The 21909-nt window shown below is 38.3% G+C and overlaps 1 protein-coding gene across 1 annotated transcript in view; it reads right to left on the bottom strand.

Moving 5' to 3' along the window:
• Window positions 1-932: 932 nt before the first annotated feature.
• Window positions 933-21909, bottom strand: part of THAP9 (THAP domain containing 9) — a 25084-nt gene continuing 4107 nt past the window's right edge. The window contains exons 2-5 of the mRNA XM_010845933.1: window positions 16816-17011; window positions 13826-14129; window positions 12486-12636; window positions 933-7351 (exon numbers count right to left, since the gene is read on the bottom strand). Of these exons, the coding sequence (XP_010844235.1) occupies window positions 5371-7351; window positions 12486-12636; window positions 13826-14129; window positions 16816-17011 (2632 nt within the window). The 3' untranslated portion in view covers window positions 933-5370. The remainder of the gene's footprint in view (window positions 7352-12485; window positions 12637-13825; window positions 14130-16815; window positions 17012-21909) is intronic.

Below are 21909 nucleotides of genomic sequence, written 5' to 3'. Positions count from 1 at the left end.
TGAATACTTGTTATGTAAATACAGCTTCAAACCAGGACCTCCAGCCCTGTGATCGTACTGCATCCTTAAGTATTAATCCTTAAGTATTAATATTTTATATAGGAATTCTGGAGCAGCAGCTTAAAGGAGAGGGAAGTCAATCAGCTAAGAAGCCTTTATTACTATAGTTACTTTTCATTATGTTAATACTTAGGATTTTTTTTTTCTTGTTAGGGCTTCTTTAATGCACATTTTCCCCCTTACCTATAGACCAAATGTGAACTTTTTTAATCCAAGTAACTTTATAAAATACTAAGTTTTAAAGGCTTTAATTAAAACTTTATTTTGCATTTAAGGCATTTTTAGTTTCAAAAAGTATATTCAGAGTAATGTTTATTATAAGGCCACAGACTTCAATGTAACTATAATTTAGTGAAACAGTGACATTTTATTTTCTTGGGCTTCAAAATCGTTGCGGATGGTGACTGCAGCCATGAATTTAAAAGATGCTTGCTCCTTGGAAGAAAAGCTATGACAAACCTAGACAGCGCATTCGAAAGCAGAGACATCACTTTGCCGACAAAGGTCTGTATAGTCAAAGCTATGGTTTTTCCAGTAGTCATGTACAGATGTGAGAGTTGGACCATAAAGAAGGCTGAGTGCCGAAAAATTGATACTTTCAAACTGTGGTGCCAGAGAAAACTCTTGAGAATCCTTTGGACAGCAAGGAGATCAAACCAGTCAATCCCAAAGGAAGTCAACCCTGAATATTCATTGGAAGGACTGAAGTTGAAGCTACAGTACTTTGGCCTCCTGGTGCAGAGTCAACTTAGGAAAGACCTTGTTGCTGGGAAAGATCAAAGGCAGGAGAGGGGATGACAGGATGAGATGGTTGGATGGCATCACCGACTCAATGGACATGAGTCTGAACAAGCTCCGGGAGATGGTGAAGGACAGGAAAGCCTGGCGTGCTGCAGTCCATGGGTTGGACACGACTTAGCGACTGAACAACAGAAAAATCTGACAGTAAATAAAAAAATTGTGAACAGGTTGGGTTTACCCCAGAAATAAAAGGTTGACCCAACATTCAAAGAAATCAGTGTAGTTCAGTGTATCAGCATACAAAAGAAAAACAATCATCTCAAAAACTGCGGAAAACCACCTTTTGACTATACCAACTACTACTAGATTACATGCTTTAAAAGGGTGAATACTATGGTATGTAAATTAGAGCTCAAAAATGTTCCCCCTGAAACGAGCAGAAAAATCATCTGAGAAAGTTCCAACACCCATTTATGGTTTAAAAAAATTCTTCCGCAATTTAGGAATAGAAAAGATCCTCAACCAAAAAGCCTACAACTAACATCACATGAATGGTGAAGACTGTGTTTCCCCCTAAGATTGGGAACAAAACACTCCTGTTCAGTGTTGTGTTTGGGTCACTGTACAATAAGATTTTCTTTTTTTTACAAAACGGCCATAGATTGGGAATGAATAAATATGCCAGTGTCTATTTGTGGATGGTGTGATGTGATTGCCTATATAAGAAAAGTCAAAGGGTCTTAATAAAAAGGTACTAGGATTAACAAGTGCATTTAGCAGTATTAGTTTGCAAAAAAGTATATTTCTACATAGTAGCAATGAACATTTAGAAACAAATTCTAAAATTACCATTTATAGCAGCACCACAAAACATGAAACGTAACAAAAATATGTACAAGATCTGTATGTGAAACAAAAACATTGATTAAAAAATTGAAGATCTTCTGTATATATATAATTTTCATGGTTTGGAAGTCAGTATTAAGATATCATTTCTCCTCAGCCTATAGATTCAACATAACTCCAGTCAGAATCCCATAAGGAGTTTTTGTAAAAACAAGCTGATTATAAAACTTACATGGGAAGGTACAACTAGAATAGCCAAACATTTTTTATGAAAGAACGAAGTTGGAAGACTCCTACCTGACTTCAAGAATTATATAAGGCTAATCAAGGTAATGTGGTATTGATGAAAGACCCATGGATCAAGGCAACAGAATACAGAGCCCAGAAATAGATTAATATTTATGTGGTCAATTTTTGACAAGGGATCAAAGGTAATTTACTGGAAAAGAACAGTCCTTTTAACAAATGGTGCTGGGATACCATCAGTATGTAAAAATATGAACTACCACACACGAAAGTCAACCGAAAATGGCTCATAACCTAAATGCAAAACCTAAAACTGGAAAATATCTACAAGAAAACATAGTAAGAAAAATCTGTGACTGGTTTAGACAAATTTCTTAGATAAGAAACTAAGAAGTGTGATCCCTAGAAAAATCAATAAATTAGACTTACTAAAATTAATGTCTGTTTTTCAAAACATACTAAAAAAGTAAAAGCCACATCGTAACCTTTAAAAATTGTGAACCACTCATTATGTTATACACTTGCAACTTACACTGTACAACTTTACCTCAATCAAATTTTAAAAGCCATAAACTGGGAGAAGGTATTTGCAAGATACATCTAATAATGTACTTTTATCCAGAATACTTAACTAACCTACTGTTTTTATTTAACTGTTTTCAGTAAGAAAACAATCAACCTTCCTTAAAATAGAGGCAAAAGACTTGAACAGACATTTCACCTAAGACGACAGTGACTGGCAGATAAACCTATGAAAAGATGTTCAGCATCATTAGTCATTAGAAAAAGAAATGAAAGCCACAGTGAAATATGGCACACCCATTAGAACAGCTGATTCAAAACAGAACCCTGACAATACCAAGTGTTGGGGAGAAAGTACAGGAACTAGAACTTTCCATGTATTTCTGGTTAATGTACTGCATGGTACATCACAACAAAAGATAGTTTGTTACAATGTAAAATATCCATTCATGAGTTGGACATTTGGACTTTGTCACTTTTTAGCTATTTTAATGCTGCTATGAAATTTGTACATTTCTCTTAGGTATATGCCCATTGGTAGAATTGCTGGGTCATTTGGCAAAGAACTGCTAGGCTGTTTTCCAAAGTGTGTGCATTCCTACCAACAGCGTATGAGGGTTCCAGTTCCTCCACATTCTTGCCAACGCCTGTTATCTTGTCTATTTTACTACAGCCATCCTAGTGAGTGTGAAGTGATATCTCGTTGTGGTTTTGATTTGCATTTCACAAAAGGCTAATGATGTTGAGCACATGTATATCTCCTTTGAAGAATAACTTCGTATTCTTTACCCATTTAAAAAATTGCGTTGTTTTATCCTTTATTATTGAGTTCTTTGTATACTCAGATACAAGTGCTTTACCAGACACATGATTTGGAAAATGTTTCTATAGCTTGTCCTTTACTTTCTTGATGGGTGTCCTTTAAAGCACAAAGTTTTCAGTTTTGATGAAGTTTTTGCTTGTACTTTTGGTGTCCTAAGAAGCTATTGCCGAATCCGAGTCTCCACTATTTTATTCTAAGAGTTGTTTTACCTCTTCCATTTGTATCTTTGCTCCATTTAGAGTTAACATGTTGCATGTGTATATCCAGTTATTCCAGCACTATTTGTTGAAAGTAGGAAGGATACATTTCTGAACATTTGTTTTCTCTGAAGAGAAAGAACAAGGGTGCTGAGTAGAAACTGTAAACTATCAATTACCCTAATCAAGTATGGACAGAAAGTTCACTGTGAAGCATATCATATCACGTAAATCTGACATCAGACTTGGAACACTGCACTAAGTAAGGCAAGAACAACTAACTGAGCTAATGGCAGTGATGGAAAAATTCTTGTCTTCAGGGTTTGTCCAGTTTATACCCAGCACTTAAATAAATGCAAAGCACTATTTTAATAAATTACACAAGACATGGGTCAGATGTAACAGCAGAGAACATAAGACACTACAGATACGAACCTAGCTTTAAGTTAAAATAAGTACAAAACTTGACTTTATATAAGCAATAAGTTAAAGGTGGTGACATAAACAGGCTTCCTTTAAATAAGATTTATCCTGGTGCATCTAAACTCATTCTAGTGCAAACAAAACAAAACCCACAGTATTCAGACTCCTTAGTAATATCTCCTTATAAAATGCAGTACAGGACAGTTCTGGTTACAGTTCAAAACTGAAGCCTTTGAGGTAGACCCAGCAGAAATATATCAAAATATACTATTTATGGGGAACTTCGATGAATAAAACAAGTTTTATCTGTCCTTAATCTTTTACAACTTTGTCTTCATATTAACTGTAGTCTATGAATATTAATGACAATAAGAGATACTTTACATAGGTGAATAATGTCTGTGTTCATTTTTTTTTTCCCCATTAAAATACCCCCATTTCTGGAAGTACATATAACTATATGTTATCCTATTTTGTCTTTTCAGATCTGGATACGAGAGAGAAAATTGTTCTTAGTATGTTTCCATCTTCAGATTATTTAAGCTTCTCCCAAATTTCTGAAAAATCTCATTATGTGATTAAGACAAACTTTTTCATACTCTCCCAACTGACCATTTTTTCCCCAACTGATTTATCACATGATATGAAACAACCTTATTGCAAACTGAAAATGTTTCATCATTATCCTCTTCAGAAGAAGTTGAGAAAAGGCTTCTTTGCGTTCTCTGGTGAGCACTGTGCTCCTCCAATAGGAGTCAAGTACCCACTCTATTATTCAAAGTAGTATGAAGTCCAGACAAATGGGCTGTGAAAACTGCATCACCTGCATACTCCCCAGACAACATTTCCGAGCTTGGCTGTAGCACAAGGAATCGTCCGTTTCAGGGCTCGTGTTTGTTTACCTTCTGCCTAATAGAGTTTAATTATTTCTATTTAAAGGTACCCCAGCAAAAGGATTTTTGTAGTGTTTGGTATTTAACTTCGCCTAATTTTCATGTGTAAGTAAACTATATTCACAGTTTGATAGGTATTCTGTTAACAGTCTTCTTTTTTTTTCAAGTGTTATTCTTAAGAGTTGTAGACCAAATCTCTTTCTGGGAATGTAGTCTTTATAAAAGGAGTCAATGTTTTAGTGACTCCTTTGTCATTATTCTTTTTAAAACTTTTATTGGAGGATAATTGTGTTACAATATTGTGCTTGTTTCTGCCATTCTCACTTGTTTTTAAAGTATGTCCAGTTGAATTACTCAGTTGGATAGTCGTAAATTCAAACACAGCACCTGTTGGCTAGTGTTCTTACTGACTTCTCGCTTTTTACGTTTTAGGTAACTCTGAAATGCTTGCAAGCCCTACCAAATTCCATGCAGATTTGATAACGTGCATAACAGAAATTCCTGAGACACAGACACAAACTTGTCCACTGTGCAGAATTTGTAAAATATTGTCAGTTGAATTTTAAAATAAATGTTGACCAATTATTTTTAATAAAAATGTTAATATATTTTAGGTCCTTCATTTGAATGTCTGTCTATTGTTCTTTAGCAAATGCCTGAATTTATTGGTATTGGCAAAACTTGAACATCTGTAATTCTGTGAAGATGACCAGTGTTTCCTTGACAAAGTTTTCAACTCAATTCTTTCTGAGTGGTGTTTTAAGGAGTACTGAGTTACATCTTTAGCTCTGATCTTTAAGAAACAGATTATGATATTCTTCAGTAACTTTACAAAGTGATTGATGGCATATACTTCTCCATCAAAGAGATGCTCATCTAATTCTACAAAAAGATAAATATGCCCAGAAAGCTCATATAATATTTTCTGTTGAAGGTAATATTCCCTCTGTTTGGGAAGCAGTGGTTCATGAACTGTTGGTTTTGAATGGGTTCTCACAACTCGCTCACAAGTATTTATGACTCGGCACAAACTTTCAGAAGGGAAATGCACACCATTCTCCTTTTTAACACATAACAGGGATCCAATTTTAGAGGCTTTGAGATCCGATGCATACAGCGCACTGAGGCAGTCCTCGCATGTTAAAAGAGCTGATAACTTATTGGCAATATAACCAGCGCAAGAGGTGAGATTTCGCCTACGAACTGACAGGTCTAGTAAGGCCTCGCTTAGCAAACAGTCAGACCAGTCTGGGCAAATATCCTCTTTGTAAAAAAGACTCTCTATAACGCTGACACCATACTCCCGCTGAACTGTCCCAAGGGCCAGGTCTGTCCTTCGAGCAATTGAAATGTCAAGGCTGCTTACTTCACTTAGAAAGACCTCATCTTGTAATCTGTGTCTGGTCTCCAAATTATGGTAAGCTTTCTGGAATGCCATGCAGGTAGGGTTAGAAGTGGTTACTGATACCTGTCTGAGCATCTTTAGAAATAATTCCAGATGATCCTGACTGAATTTGTACATCAGGAGATAGGGGAAAGGCATGACTTTGGGGAAAACATAATTTTGGTAGAGCCATTTTAAGCTCTCGGCATTAAGCAAAAATCCCAGGAATCCCAGTTTTCGCTTACCTTTAAGAATTTGATTATTGCTAGTGTCAGATAATGTAACAAAAATAGTCTTGGCTTCAGTTAACACATGGTTGATTTTATTAAAAGTTTCAGGTAATAGAGGTCCTTTAAATCCCTTTCCATAAAAGTTCCTACTATTAAAAATGTCAAACAGATTGTTAATTAAGCGTAAGAAGTGGATGGTACCAACACAGTTCTGAAAAGAAGGCAGGCCTAATGACAGCAAACATTCTAATGCCCTGACCACACTCTCACTGAAGACTTGGGCGGCACAATTCGTTTTCAGTATGTGGTTCTTCAGATTTGCAAGTTTTCTTGGGATTCTCTCCATATGTGATAATTCCTGTTCCTCTAGTGCTGCTAACTCCACGAGGTGCTGCCAATGAGCTGTGCCGTTGATAAACTGAATGCTTTGGAAATTCTGAAATGCATTTCTTATTAATTTAAGCAAGTGGCAAGAATCAAAGAAGTAGGCAATCTGTTGGCTGGAAGATGAAGGATGCTGAAATGTACACTTCGTGTTGTCTCCGTCAAGATGTATCCCCAGGGCCTTTGCCATCTGAACACTGTGAGCTGAGGCATCAGATGTGACAGCCAGCACTGTGATCCCTATGTCACTTAGTCTGCCAATTGTCAGACGAAGCAGCTGAGCTTGCAAATATCCAGAGGCCCTGTTTACAAAAAAATAACCAAGAGGTGTACTCCAGTGACCAGAAATACCCACTGCCATGAGCAAAATAGTTTCTGAGGCAAGTGGCATTTCATCAGCATCAAGTGTGCCAAGACCAAAGTCCATAAAGCCTTGAAGATGGTGACCGCTGGGGTCCCACTGGAGCTGCTGCGTGAGAGATAGACCTTTAATCACCAGTGAACAAGACTGATACCGCTGGTCTCCATTCTCTACTTTTTGCTGAAGAAAAGAAAAAATGTTGCTGTTGAAACCTGGACCAGGTTTGCATTTGGACAGCCATCTAGAAAATGTAAAAGATGAAAAATAATAAGACACAGAAGAAGAGGGACTTTCCTGGTGGTCTAGTGGCTAAGACTCCCCGCTCCGAGTGTAGGGGGCCTGGGTTTGATCCCTGGTCAGGGAACTGATCCCACGTGCTGCAGCTAAGACCTGGTGCAGCCAAATATTTTTTAAAAAACCACTAATGAAGACATTAAAAACGGGGAAATGCCTTAAATGGTTCTAAAGTAGCCTCAACTCCCTGTTGAAATAAAGGCAAGTAGCCAAATTGTACTGACACTTTCAAGCATATATTCCTATTGTGACCATAAAACAGTAAGATAATGGAGAAACTAGAGTGTGTACACTCAGTTGCTCAGTTGTGTCCAACTTTGCAACCCAATGGACAGGCAACTCTGTCTACGAAATTTTCCAGGCAAGAATAATGGAGTGGGTTGCCATTTCCTCCTCCAGGGGATTTTCCCGACCCAGGGATTGAACCAGCATCTGTTGCATCTCCTGAACTAGGCAGGCGGATTCTTTACCACTGTGCCACCTGGGAAGCCCCAGTAGAGAAACTTAAAAAAAAAAATAGCATTTTTAAGACGCAAACATACCACAAAATAATTTTAAACTTATTCACTTAAGTGTACAAATCAATTACCTAGTTTGTTCTAATCGATGTGTTTATAATTTAGATGATAAACCAGCCTTACCTATATATTCATTGAAATGAAAATTGTAGAGGGAGAAGAAAACTTTGAGAAATCTAGTACATCTACCCCATTTTATAGATGAGGAGATAGTGAGGCAGCTGCTGTGCTGTGCTGAGTTGCTCAATCGTGTCCAACTCTTTGCAACCCCATGAACTGTGGCCCGCCAGGCACCTCTGTCCATGGGGATTCTCCAGGCAAGAATACTGGAATGGGTTGCCATGCCCTCCTCCAGGGGATCTACCCAACCCAGGGATTGAACTCAGAGGGATAGGGTAAGATGCCTGGCCCGTGCTGTGCTGCTGGTCATGCACAAACAGGAAACTCAGCTTTCCTGAGACCCTCGTTCAGTGCTTTCCTGACTGTCTTTACAGTCAAAGAATTATGCCCTTTGGGACAATTAAGTGTCTGTTTGCTCCCAACAAAAGTACCTATACTATGATATTTATCTTGGGAGTTTGGTTTTTTTTTTAATTTATCTTAGGCTGCACTGGGTCTTCGCTGCTTCCCAAGGGCTCTCTCTAGTTGCAGAGTAGGGGCTACTCCTTGTTGCGCCGCATGGGCTTCTCATTGTGGTGGCTTCTCTTGTTGCAGAGCACCAGCTCTAGGTGCATATGTGTTCAGTGGTTGTGGACACAGGCTTAGTCACCCTGCAGCATGGGGGATCTTCCTGGACCAGGGATCGTATCCATGTCCCCTGCACTGGCAGGCAAATTCTTAACCACTGGACCCCCAGGGAAGTCTTTTACAGTTTCCTTGACCTTCCCAGGCTGCTGCTAATTGTCTCCTATTAGTGATTGTCACTAACTGACAGAATTCTTCTCATCAGTTCTATTTTACTCTAATTTGCTACAGATGGCAACGGCACCCCACTCCAGTACTCTTGCCTGGAAAATCCCATGGACGGAGGAGCCTGGTAGGCTGCAGTCCATGGGGTCGCAGAGAGTCGGACATGACTGAGCGACTTCACTTTTACTTTTCAGTTTCATGCACTGGAGAAGGAAATGGCAACCCACTCCAGTGTTCTTGCCTGGAGAATCCCAGGGACGGGGGAGCCTGGTGGGCTGCCGTCTATGGGGTCGCGCAGAGTCAGACACGACTGAAGCGAGAGCAGCAGCAGCAGCAGCAGGAAAGGAAGTAGTCAAGTTTAGTAACTGTCTAAAATAAGACTAAATCGATTCTGAGGTAGACTGAAGTGTCTGTCTTTGCTGAAGTTTACTTTTATAACTCTCAAATGACGTTTTTTAGGTTGAATTTCTGATTTGGGGGCTATATCCTAGGTTGCCAAGATTATTTCCTAGACTAGCCAATCTCTAATTGAAATTTTAAAGTATGTTTCCATAAGTATTTCAGGACAGAGCTTTCCAAGTATTTTGCTGCAATCTGAAAGTTAGTTGCTCAGTCATGTGTGACTCATTGTGACCCCATGGACTGTAGCCCTCCAGACTCCTCTGTCCACAGACTTCTCCAGGCAAGAATACTGGAGTGGGTAGCCATTCCCTTCTCCAGGGGATCTTCCCGACCCAGGGATCAAACCCAGGTCCCCTACATTGCAGGTAGATTGCTGCAACCCAGAATTTTCATAAATAGAATTTACCTTTATTATACGCCATATCCTTACTATATGTATGTGTGCATATAAATGCATATATAAAATTTAATGTGAATTATGACTCACTAAATTGATTTCAAGATGCACTAATAGATTTGAAAGACAATTATAGGATGCAAAAGACATACTGTAACTATTTAGAAGGCAAAAATATTAGTTGTTTATATTTTAAAATAGGGCAAAATAAGACAATGAGAAAACGTATAATGGCTCTCAACAGGCTTTTTTTTTACCTACAATTCACTGGTATGGTGAAAACCCCTTTTCAAGCGTGTCACCAAATTTTAATCAAGTGGTTAAAATTTGTCCTTTTGCATTAGGATTCTCGAACTCTAAAGATGCTAACTGTGTTATACATACAGTAAGTATATAATGAAACTCTTTAATGCTTCTAAGTAAGAGTTCTAGCTTAAACAGTTTAAAAAAGCTTATGTTCTGGTGAGCTTGCCTTCTAAATGGAAATCTGAATGATATCTTAATGTCCACAACTACTAGAGTGACGCTTATCAGGCAGAAAGACAAGTGAACTTCTTCATTTTCTTTTAAGTTTTTATAACTTAGAGTAGAAATACCCAAACCAGGTTTTTAGAGTTGTAGGGAAGCAACTGATTTCTCTCTCACACCAACTTTTTCCCTGACTCAAAGTGAAAAAAATTTTTTTCTGATTGTATAAAATGACACTTTCATTTTTTAAAATAAATGAAACAATACAGAAAAGTACAAAATGGAAAGTAAAAAAAGAAAAAAAAAAACACTGTTAATAGGTGAACTTTATAAAACTAACAGACTCACAGACATAGAAGACAAAAGTATGGGTCCCAAAGGCAAAAAGGCAGAAGGGATAAATTAGGAATCTGGGATTAACATATACATACCACTCTATATAAAACAGATACACAACAAGGGCCTACTGTACAGCACAGGGAACATTCCAAATCTTGCAATAACTGATAATGGAAAAGACTCTGAGAAAGAATATATTTATATACACACATATAACTGAATCACTTTGCTGCACACCTGCAACAAAACACTGTTCACTGTAAATCAACCGTGTGTGCTGTTGCTTCAGTCGTGTCCGACTCTGTGCGACCCTATGGACTGCAGCCCGCCAGGCTTCTCTGTCCACTGGCTTCTCCAGGCAAGAATACTGGAGTGGGTTGCCATGCCCTCCTCCAAGGGATCTTCCCAAATCAACTATACTTCAATATAAATAAATAATTTTTAAAAAATCACCTAATATTTTAAAGACATTCTTCCAGATCTTTTTCCTTACATCTGTTCACAATCCTAAATGCCCATCCAGGCATTCTTCCATTCCATAAATATTTATCAAGAGACCACTGTGTTCCAGGCACCCTGCCAGGGCAGGGGGTGTAACAGAGAACCAGACGCAGATCTCGTACTTGAGCAGCTCACAGTCTCATGAGGCAGACAGTGTTTTAAGTACTAAGATTCAGTTCCATATGTGTGTGCAAGAGGGTACCTCGGCCAGAACTGGAGGAACAGCAGGCTGGGCTTCAGAAAGGATGTGACATCTGATCTGAGTCTGAAGGGTAAGGGCTAACCTCCAGGACTAACAGGGAGAATGGGCATATCAGGCAGATGGAGGAGAAAGTCTCCAAGGCCAGAATTGGCAAGAAATGCCTTACGGAAGGAACATGGACTCTAAGAAGGCAGAGAGGGAGGCAGGAGATGAGCTGCAGAGCCCAGCAGGAGCCGCATTTCGTCACAGAGGCTCTGGGAGCCACAGGAAGGAGTTAGCCTACAGTTTCCAGGTAATGGGAGGCCCAGGCAGCAGGAATGTGACTGGTGTAAATTGAACTGCATCCCTTGAAAAAGATGTATCATCATGCTGATCCCCAGTTCCTCAGAGTGTGCTCTTATTTGGAGATGGGGATCTTTACTCATCAAGCAAAAATGAGGTCACTAAGGCACACCTGAATTCAACATGACCGCGTCCTCGTAAGAGGAGGAAATGTGGACACAGAAACACACGTGGATAACGGAAGACGATGTGCAGAAACACAGGGAGAAGACCACCATCCATCAGCCAAGGAAAGAGGCCTGGAAAGACCCTCACCTCACAACCCTCAGAAGGAACTAACCGTGTCAGCACCTTGATTTTGGACCTCTAGCTTCCAGAAGTGTGAGGCAACGCACTGCTGCCATTTGAGCCAAATACAAATAAAGGGGTCTGTAAAACCAGTGATTTTAAATAACAGTGAATAGTGAGTATTAAATTTATACGGCATCACAGTCACTGTGTTTTTTTGCTTCCCACTTAGAGAAAATAATAGGGAATAATAGGGAAGCCTGGTGTGCTGCAGTCCATGGGGTCACAAAGAGTCAGACATGATTTAGCGACTGAACAACAAGAAGAGAAAATAAATATATCTATGTATTTTAACCACAGATCCTAAAAAATTATTTTTCATAAATCTGTTCTCTGGATAACTGCACTGGCATCAGTGATCTTTGCCTCAAACCAATGGTAGCAGTCTAGAACTCCTGTAGATTAGTTACATATTAAAACTACTGAAGTATATGAAGTACACAAAACTACTGAAGTATATTCCACTATTTCAAGATTCAGTTTTTACCACCCAGAGGGTTTCTACCATCTGAAAAATGCAAAAAAAAATATTGTCAGCCTACATGCCCTCACTCTGCTGATCAAATATCGAGATTGTGATACTATGCAAATACCACCAACAAGTTTTTAAAAAGAGAAGGACGAAACGAAGAGTATGAATACACACAGCGTTAGTGTATAAACTGTAAGAAAGAACAGCATGTTTTATTTTACATCAAAAAGGTCATTCACTTACGTTCTGAGGATGGAAGAATGAGGCAGCTTAAGAATCTTTCTTACATAATCGTAGACTTTGCTACTGCACAAGTAGAGTGTACACGCAAACTGCTTCATTTCTGCCGAGTACTCAGCTGTTTCTCTCCAGTTATACAACTCCCACTTAAAATCTGTTGAGAGTAAATTTATTCTTTGTGATGAAAAATGTGTACAGTAACATTTTCAGACACAGATCATAGTATTTGGATATAAAAATGTGCTAGGCACCAAAATTCAAATATAATCACATTTTAACTGAATTGGTTCAGAGGTTACTATCCAGTCTTAGAGACTATCAATTTATCTTGTTCACTGTGGATCATTTCACTAAAAAGAGGGATGAAAAATGTTTCAACCTAAGTTATTATGTTTTACTATTCATTAGCAGCCTATGTGGATATTTTTGGAGGAACAGGAAAGAAAATGAAATAAAGGAGTAAAATTAAGTCTCTGGATTATGAGGACATTCATCTGTTTTAGTTTGTTCCTTGGTTACCATTTATTTGAGAGTAAAAATTAGACACGAGAAACATTTTGAGGGATATAGTATACAGCATTAATCAGAATGAAGAGACAAATCTTTCCTACCATTGAGAAAAAAAAATTCTGTTCCTGGTGAGCACCCCTATTTATAACCTATATTCCCCACCTGGAAAAACACAAAATATGCTCCTCCACTGGAGGTATCTAGTCCTTTTGACATGCTGCTTCTTCTTTTTTTTTTTTTTTTTACCAGAATGCAAATCCAAAAATCCCTACTCCTTTCATCAAAGAGTATGTTGGCAATTCTTATGTTACCCCTCTTCAAATATCCTGGTTCACGAAGAAGACTAGGTAGTCTTTCAATGGACATATATATACTCTATAGAATATTTTAGAAAAAACTTTGGAGACTTACACAATTTTCAGACTCAAAGAGATTTTGCAAATTATCTAGTTCAACTCACTGCAAAAAAGGCTTTAGTGATAAATTATGCAGCAAATTAAAACTGCTTACAAAGAATTTGCAGTGACAAGTGTGACTATAAAAAGTGAAAAGTACAATATATGGTATAAACTATATGATCTCATTTCTGGGTTGTAGGATTATGTGTTGTTTTTATCATTTACACATTTCTTTGCTTCTCCTATAATAAACATAGAACTTTTAAAAATGGATAATCGTAACAAGATTTTGGTGATTATTTTCCATTTTTCTTATTTATGCTAGAGACTCTTCAGCTAAAGGCATATTTTCATAGGCAATACAAAATAAAAATGCAATATTTCATAAAAATTAGGAGCTGTGCAATAAGTATTACAGGTCACTGGGGAACATACCAGAAAATTGTGCTCGTAGCAGACATTCTGTTTCCTCTGTAAGTAGCTTCTCTTCTATAAGCGCATCAATTAGTCGTAAGCCCTTTCTCTTCTTGATCATCCTGTAGTTTTTTGCAGAAGCAAGTCTTTTTTTGGACACTTGCAGCATCTGCTGCACCTCAGCTAGCTTCTCTGCTCCTATTGTCAGAGGTCTCTTTAAACTGTAGTTATGGTCTTCAGTAGCAACCTCTTGAGAATTATCAGGAAGTGGCTGTTTGAGGATTTTCTGTCTTGCTTTACCTTTAAGGTGTACACCTTGGAGAACCTAGGACACAAAAGGAAAATGAGGTTTATTTCAGAAATTATCACACAATGATTATCTATTAAAATATCACTGAATACAAAGCACTCGCCTGGTTGCCGTGGAGAATTAGGTATGAAAGAAAAGGTAATAATCTCTGATTTTTAAAAATGTATAGTCTCCAGGACAATGTACACGAGTTTTTTGGTGGTGGGATCCATACAGAAATAGTAACATAATGCTGAGTTTCTGAAATGATTCAAGTAACTAGTGAAAGGTGGTGATAATTTGGGAAGGTTTTGAGTTGTTCTTTGAAAGAGTAATAACATGGTTAATAAAGGAGATTGGGAAGTTATTTGTGCAGAAGGGAAGGCATAGGACAGAGCATGGGCCCTGGAATCAGACTCCTGGCTCCCTCACTTAAAGCTGTAATTTAACCTCTATAATCCCTTAACTTTTCATGTATAAAATATGGATAACAATACAGAGTTGACTTGAGGATACAATAAGCTAATTTACATAAACTGCCTAGTGCACTGCCTGGACCATTGTGGGTCTCAATAAATTTTAACTATTACTGATTTTAAACAAAATCATAAAAGCAAGGCAATTTATCATATATGCAGTGGGTAAGTATTTGTGGTTCCAAAAGAGAATTCAGAGTAGTCAGAGATGCACAAATCAATTAATAAAAAGCTCTTGGAACTTAGAGTTTGGATGTGACACCAAGGATATTCTTCTGAAAGAGGGAATGAGATAAAACAACACTGAAAAGAGATTCCAGTGAATAAGAGGATGGTTAGGGCAGTGCCAGGATAGAATAGTCGGGTGACTATATGAAGACTTCAGACAGTGACTGAGTCACATATGAGTGAGTGGGTGACTAAGGGGTAAAAGGATAACATAAAAACAATCAAAAGAAACATAAAAATATAACACCAAAACTGGTGATTGACTCATAGAAAATCTTCTATTTCCTGTATACTTCTTTCCATATCAATGCTAATGATTAGGTACATTTCTGGTCAAAATCAATAACATTTTGGGGGAAAGCCAAAAAAAAGGGTAGATAATTTCAAAGTATTGGGTTGGCCAAAGAGTTCATTCTTTTTTGTAAGATGGCTCTAACAAAAAAGAGCCATCTTACAAACAGTTGTCTTTAACCTCATTTGAAACAATTTTGTTAGACTGTTTTGTGACAGCTGTCATATCAGCATGCATTAAAAAAAAAAACAACTATCAAAATTGGTGAATTTTTGTGTAGCCACTTTAATATTAAAGGTGGGGAAAAAACAACAGTTTCAGCATATTATACTTAATTACTGATATTTCAAGAAAGGCAAAAATGCAACTGAAACGCAAAAAAAGATTTGTGCAGTGAATGGAGAAGGTGCTGTGACTGATTGAACGCATCAAAAGTGGTTTGCAAAGTTTTATGCTGCAGGTTTCACTGAATGATGCTCCATGGTCAGGTAGACCAGTTGAGGTTGACAGCAATCAAATCGAGACATTGAAAATGATCAACACTACACAATATGGGAGATAGCAAACATACTCAAAACATCCAAATCAAGCACTGGAAATGATTTGCACCAGCCTGGTAATGTTCATCACTTTGAGGTATGGGTTCTACATAAGTTAAGTCAAAAAACCTTGACCATATTTCCACATGTCACAATTCTCTACTGAAATGTAATGAAAACATTTCATTTTTAAGACAAATTGGGACGGGCAATGAAAAGTGGATACTAGACAATAATGCGGAATGGAAGAGATTGTGAGGCAAATGAAATGAACCACCACCAACCACAAAGGCTGGAGTTCATCCAAAGAAGGTGATATTGTATGTATGGTGGGTTTCGAAAAGGGTCCTCTATTATGAGCTCCTTCTGGAAAACCAAGTGATTAACCCCAATGAGACCAACTGAAAGCAGCTCTCAATGAAAAGCATCCAGAATTACTCTATAAGAAACACATCATCTCCCATCAGGCTGACGGAAGGCTGTGTGTTCCTTTAATGACCAGGCAAAGTCTGTTATGGCTTTGTTGGGAAGTTTTGATTCACCTGCTGTATTCACCAGACACTGCACCTTTGGATTTCCAATTATTTCAGTTTTTACAAAATTATCTTAACAGAAAAAAATTTAATTCCTTGTAATATTGTGAAAGACACTTGCAAAAGTTCTTTGCTCAAAAACATAGAAAGTTTTGGGAGGAAAGAATTATGAAATTGCCTGGGAAATGGCAGAAGGTAATGGAACAAAACAGTAAATATGTTGTTCAAAGAAGTTCTTGGTGAAAATGAAAAAGGTGTCTTTTATTTTCACTTAAAAACTAAAGGAACTTTTTGGCCAGCTCAATATTATGAAAACTGTCTAATATTTAAACAAAACCCTGAATTCTAAGGCTATTTACATTCACTAGTTGATTTTTGCGATCACGTCAGTAACCTTTATGTATTTCTAGTCATGATTTGCATATATACACCTTCCAAAGCATAATTATTAATATTAATACATACGTATTTTTAAAATATTATGTAATATTACATATGTATTTTTAAAAACAAAAGTATTGTATTATTGGATTTACTTTTTAGGCCTAGGTTTTTGGTTTTGCTTTTATCTCTGTAAATCCTAGCTATAATGTGAGCAGTCTCAATTTTCAGTTTCTATAAAGTTGAATTTTGTTTACACCTAGATTTAAGTACCTTGTACAGAGAAACAGAAGGCACAGCTCCTTTTTTCAGCTTTCTTCTTATGCCATATGACTCAAAGTCACTTTCTTGAAAATGTTTGGAACATAGCATAGCACCTGGTCCTGGGATCCAAATCTTTTTGCTTCTGGGGTCCATACGATTAACAGCCCTGATCCATTTTGAGCGCTGTATAGTATCAGTTGGAAATCTACAGCAATCATATTAAAGTTCCATTAACATGAAAACATCATAGTAATACTACAGTATTATTTATTACACAAACCCATTTATTATTTAACAGCTTTATGTAAACATTAAGTCCAGCTAAAATTTAACTCACTTGATCTGATTTCATTTTTCAAAGTTCTTTGACTTTTTAAATCCAAAAGCTCAGTATCTAAGTGATCTCATCTGTTTCAACTTGTATGTGGACAATTCTCACATTTAATATCCTGCACATTCTATCTGCACAGCCTACACTTAACAGAACCTGCTCAAATTTAACATGTGTGTCTTTCCTTTCCTGTGGCGATTTTAAACTATATCCACAGATTCTTTGGTATGCCTCCTTTCAAGGGATGGAGCCTATTTCCCTCCCCTTGAGTGTGGGCTGGAGTTTGTGATTTGCTTCTAAAGGTGATAATGGGCTGTAAGAGCAGATCAGGAAAAAACACTGAAGATTTGTCTTCCTTGCTCTATTGAATGGTTTTTCTTTGGGGGAAGTTACCTGCCATACCATAAGCAGCCCTGTGGAGAGTCCACTTGGCTAGAAACTTGAGTTCTCCAGTCAAAGGCCACATGAGAGCCTTTTTGAAAGGATATCCTTCAGCCTCAATCAAAGCTTCAAGTGACTGCAGTCTTGGCTAACATTTTGATTGCAATCTTATGAGACTCCCAGTCACCCCCAGTTAATCCACTCCACAATTCCTGACCCTCAGAAATTTTGTGAGAAAACAGATGCTTCTGATGAATTTTGAGGAAATTCATTACTAAACAGTAGAAAACAAGTAGAAAAATCCGCTGGATCACAGAAAAAGCAAGCGAATACCAGAGAAACATCTACTTCTTCACTGACTATGCTAAAGCCTTTGACTGTGTAGATCACAACAAACTGGAAAATTCTTAAGAGATGGAACTATGAGACCACCTGACCTGCCTCCTGAGAAACCTGTATGCAGGTCAAGAAGCAACAGTTAGAACCGGACAAGAAACAACAGACTGGTTCCAAACTGGGAAAGGATCACATCAAGTACGTATATTGTCACTCTGCTTATTTAACTTATATGCAGAGTACATCATGTGAAACAGCAGACTGGATGAACCACAAGCTGGAATCAAGACTGCCAGGAGAAATATCAACTACCTTAGATATGCAGATGATACCACCCTAATGGGAGAAAGTGAAGAGGAACTAAAGAGCCTCTTGATGAAGGTGAAAGAGGAGAGTGAAAAAGCTGGCTTAAAACTCAACATTCAAAAACCAAAGATGATGGTATCCGGTCTTATCACAACAAGGGAAATATATTGGGGAAAAAATGGAAACAGCAACAGACTTTATTTTCTTGGGCTCCAAAATCACTGCAGATGGTGACTGCAGCCATGAAATTAAAAGACGCTTGCTTCTTGGAAGAAAAGCTATGACAACCCTAGACAGTGTATTAAAAAGACATCACTTTGCTGACAGAGGTCCATGTACTCACAGCTATGGTTTTCTAGTAGTCATGTATGGATGTGAGAGATGGACCATGTAGAAGGCTGAGTACTAAAGAATTGGTGCTTTTGAACTGTGGTGCTGGAGAAGACTTGAGAGTCCCTTGGACTGCAAGGAGATCCAACCAGCCAATTGTAAAGGAAATCAACCCTGAATATTCATCGGAAGGACTGATGGGGAAGCTCCAATACTTTGGCCACCTGATGGGAAGAGCTGACTCATTGGAAAAGACCCTGATGCTGGAAAAGACTGAAGGCAAGTGGAAAGGGCGATAACAAAGGATGAGATGGTTGGACAGTATCATTAACTCTACTGACATGAGTTTGAAGAAACTCTGGGAGATGGTGAAGGATAGGGAATCCTGGCGTGCTGCAGTCCAGGGGGTCGCAAAGAGTTGGACACAACTTAGCAACTGAACAACAAAAGAAAACAAGTACATTTCTTACACTCAGTTTTTCTATTTCGTTTTGAAAGGACAACTTTTTCCTAGCCTTGAACATAAAAACTACCTTGCATTTTTCTACTTGTCAATCCCAGCCAAATTATTATAGTCAGAAATGAGTGAGGGAAAAAACTCATGAGATTAAATCACAGAACTGCTCTATCTGCACCTTCTTCTTTTATCTTGGAGACAGATTGACAGGTATCACTCTTACATATTTTAACTCATGCTTTAAAGCGCACAGTTGTAAAGAACTGAAACTGGTAAAAAAAAAGTTTCATTTCCTCAGCTAATTTTGTTAGGGAAATGATATGTCAAAATGGCAAAACATAATTCTGAGATACTCTCTCAATCAGCTTGAGAAACAACAGTGAGTTGGAAAACCTGCACTTAAGCCTCCATTCCCTTTTGCAGCCATGTGGCACTAGATACATCTCTCAGTCTATCAGCTTCCTCCAGGGCGGCAGGAAGAGTGTATGACACAGATGTGTTCAGAAGCACTCTGTAAATGGAAAGGTACCATCTAAAGTTTGTTCTTTGTTAGGAACAACTAATTCCACTTTGGGGGCTTTTTATCTTATTGTTCCAGAAAAATGATGCTACACAATCATGAGAGAATGTACAGGGAATTATTTTCCAATAAACAAAGGCACATCTCTTTTCACTGGGTTTTCTTAATGATGGTACGTGTTTGTGAGGCAACATTTCCAGATTGAGTGTAGTCTCTTAACAAGTCAGGGACCATCAAAAGTTGGCTGGTCTACCAAGTTACATTACTAGCCTGATTTTCCGATGCAGAGCTTCCCAACTGGCACACCTGGAGAGCACAGCTATCAACCCCCTTAGCCCATGGGGTGGGCCTGGGCCACCTGGAGCTCTTGAAGTAGTTACATTAAGCCAGTCCCAAACAGGTTTCTAGGTTTGTAGCTTTCTGATGTGTAAAATGACATGGAAAAGGCTGGTAAATACTGCAGTCTTTAACCAGCATGATTGAGTTCTGGACAAAAATAAATTGGTATTAATAATTGATAATACTTTTAAAGCATTTACCTTGTGTTTTGTTATGTTTTAAAGACATTTTTAGTCTCAGAAAAAAAAAAAAGCCCAGTAAGACAGGTTTTTATCCTTTTACAGAAGATGAAACCAAGACTGGAGCAGCCAAGTTTAGCCATCAGTAAATAGTCAGTTAATACTGGAATTCAGGAGCTTCCCTGGTGGGCCAGTAGCTAAGACTCTCTGCTCCCAAGGTAAGGGGCCTCGATTCCATCCCTGGCCAGGGAACTAGATCCCATGTGCCACAGCTAAGAGTTGCAAAGCCACAACTAAAGATCCCGCATGCTGCAACTAAGACCCAGAGTTCCTGTGTGTCACAGCTATGGCCCAGACCAGCCACATAAATCATATTTAAAAGCAAATAGATTAACTAATCAAATAAAACTGGAATCCAGAGGTCCCCAGTCTAAAGCCACCTCTCAAAGTGAAGGTCGCTTATTCGTGTCTGACTCTTTGCAACCCCATGGACTGTACAGTCCATTGAATTCTCCAGGCCAGAATACTGGGGTGGGTAGCCTTTCCCTTCTCCAGGGGATCTTCCCAACCCAGGGATCAAATCCAGGTCTCCTGCATTGCAGGTGGGTTCTTTACCAGAAAAATTCTCAACCAATCACCATCTCACATACACAATAATGAATTGGCTTCTGTAACACAGAATCCATTTTCTTCCTCCTGTTGACTATGCCTTTTTTACACTGTTAGTGAGGATTTACCTCTGGCTCCCTGCACATCAAATATTTTCCAGAAAAGTGGCTAACAAAACCTCTTCTACAGGGGTTACATCCAGGGAGGGAGAGAGAAAGGACTGAGGGGGAGGGCTTTAACTACACCTATAGCTTAAGCCTCTTCCAAAAAAGAGACAAGCAAACATGTTACCATCTGCTTATTGAAAACAGATGTTTGTAACATATAAATAAAAGTTTAAAATAGAATTCATTACAACAGTTCAGGCAGAACTGTTCCAAATTACCAATACATATATTTCCTTGGTTATGAAATAAATTTCTTAATCTCTTTATACCTACAGAAAGAGAATATATCAGAGAGTCACTTCAATTCTTAACTTGCCGGTCCCACTTTCCATTTAAGTCATTCATATGTTTGACAGAGCACCAATATTCTCATAATAATATCAGAGGCATGTATCCAAAATTTTTGTTATGGAAAGAGTGCCATGATCAAATAGTTTGAAGATGGCAGCTTCAGGCAACAGCAAGTTGATTAACTCTCTCCTTCCCATATTACCATTTTGCTGAGCCCTTACTGCAGACCAAAGCCTTTGACTGTGTGGATCACTTTAAACTGTGGGAAATTCTGAAAGAGATGGGAATACCAGATCACCTCACCTGCCTCTTGAGAAACCTATATGTAGGTCAGGAAGCAACAGTTAGAACTGGACATGGAACAACAGACTGGTTCCAAATAGGAAAAGGAGTACGTCAGCTGTATATTGTCACCCTGCTTATTTAACTTATATGCAGAGTACATCATGAGAAATGCTGGGCTGGAAGAAGCACAAGCTGGAATCAAGATTGCCAGGAGAAATATCAATAACCTCAGATGTGCAGATGATACCACCCTTATGGCAGAAAGTGAAGAGGAACTAAAAAGCCTCTTGATGAAAGTGAAAGAGGAGAGGGGAAAAAGTTGGCTTAAAGCTCAACAATAAGAAAACTAAGATCACGGCAACTGGTCCCATCACTTCATGGGAAATAGATGGGGAAACAGTGGAAACAGTGTCAGAGTTTATTTTTTGGGGCTCCAAAATCACTGCAGATGGTGACTGCAGCCATGAAATTAAAAGACGCTTACTCCTTGGAAGCAAAGTTATGACCAACCTAGATAGCATATTAAAAAGCAGAGACATCACTTTGCCGACAAAGGTCCGTCTAGTCAAAGC

The sequence above is a fragment of the Bison bison genome, unplaced genomic scaffold, assembly GCF_000754665.1.
Source record: "Bison bison bison isolate TAMUID 2011002044 unplaced genomic scaffold, Bison_UMD1.0 scf7180017864228, whole genome shotgun sequence".
Classification (NCBI taxonomy): Eukaryota; Metazoa; Chordata; class Mammalia; order Artiodactyla; family Bovidae; genus Bison; species Bison bison.
The sequence above is the reverse complement of the archived record's forward strand: the minus strand, read 5'-3'. Positions and strand labels throughout refer to the sequence as shown.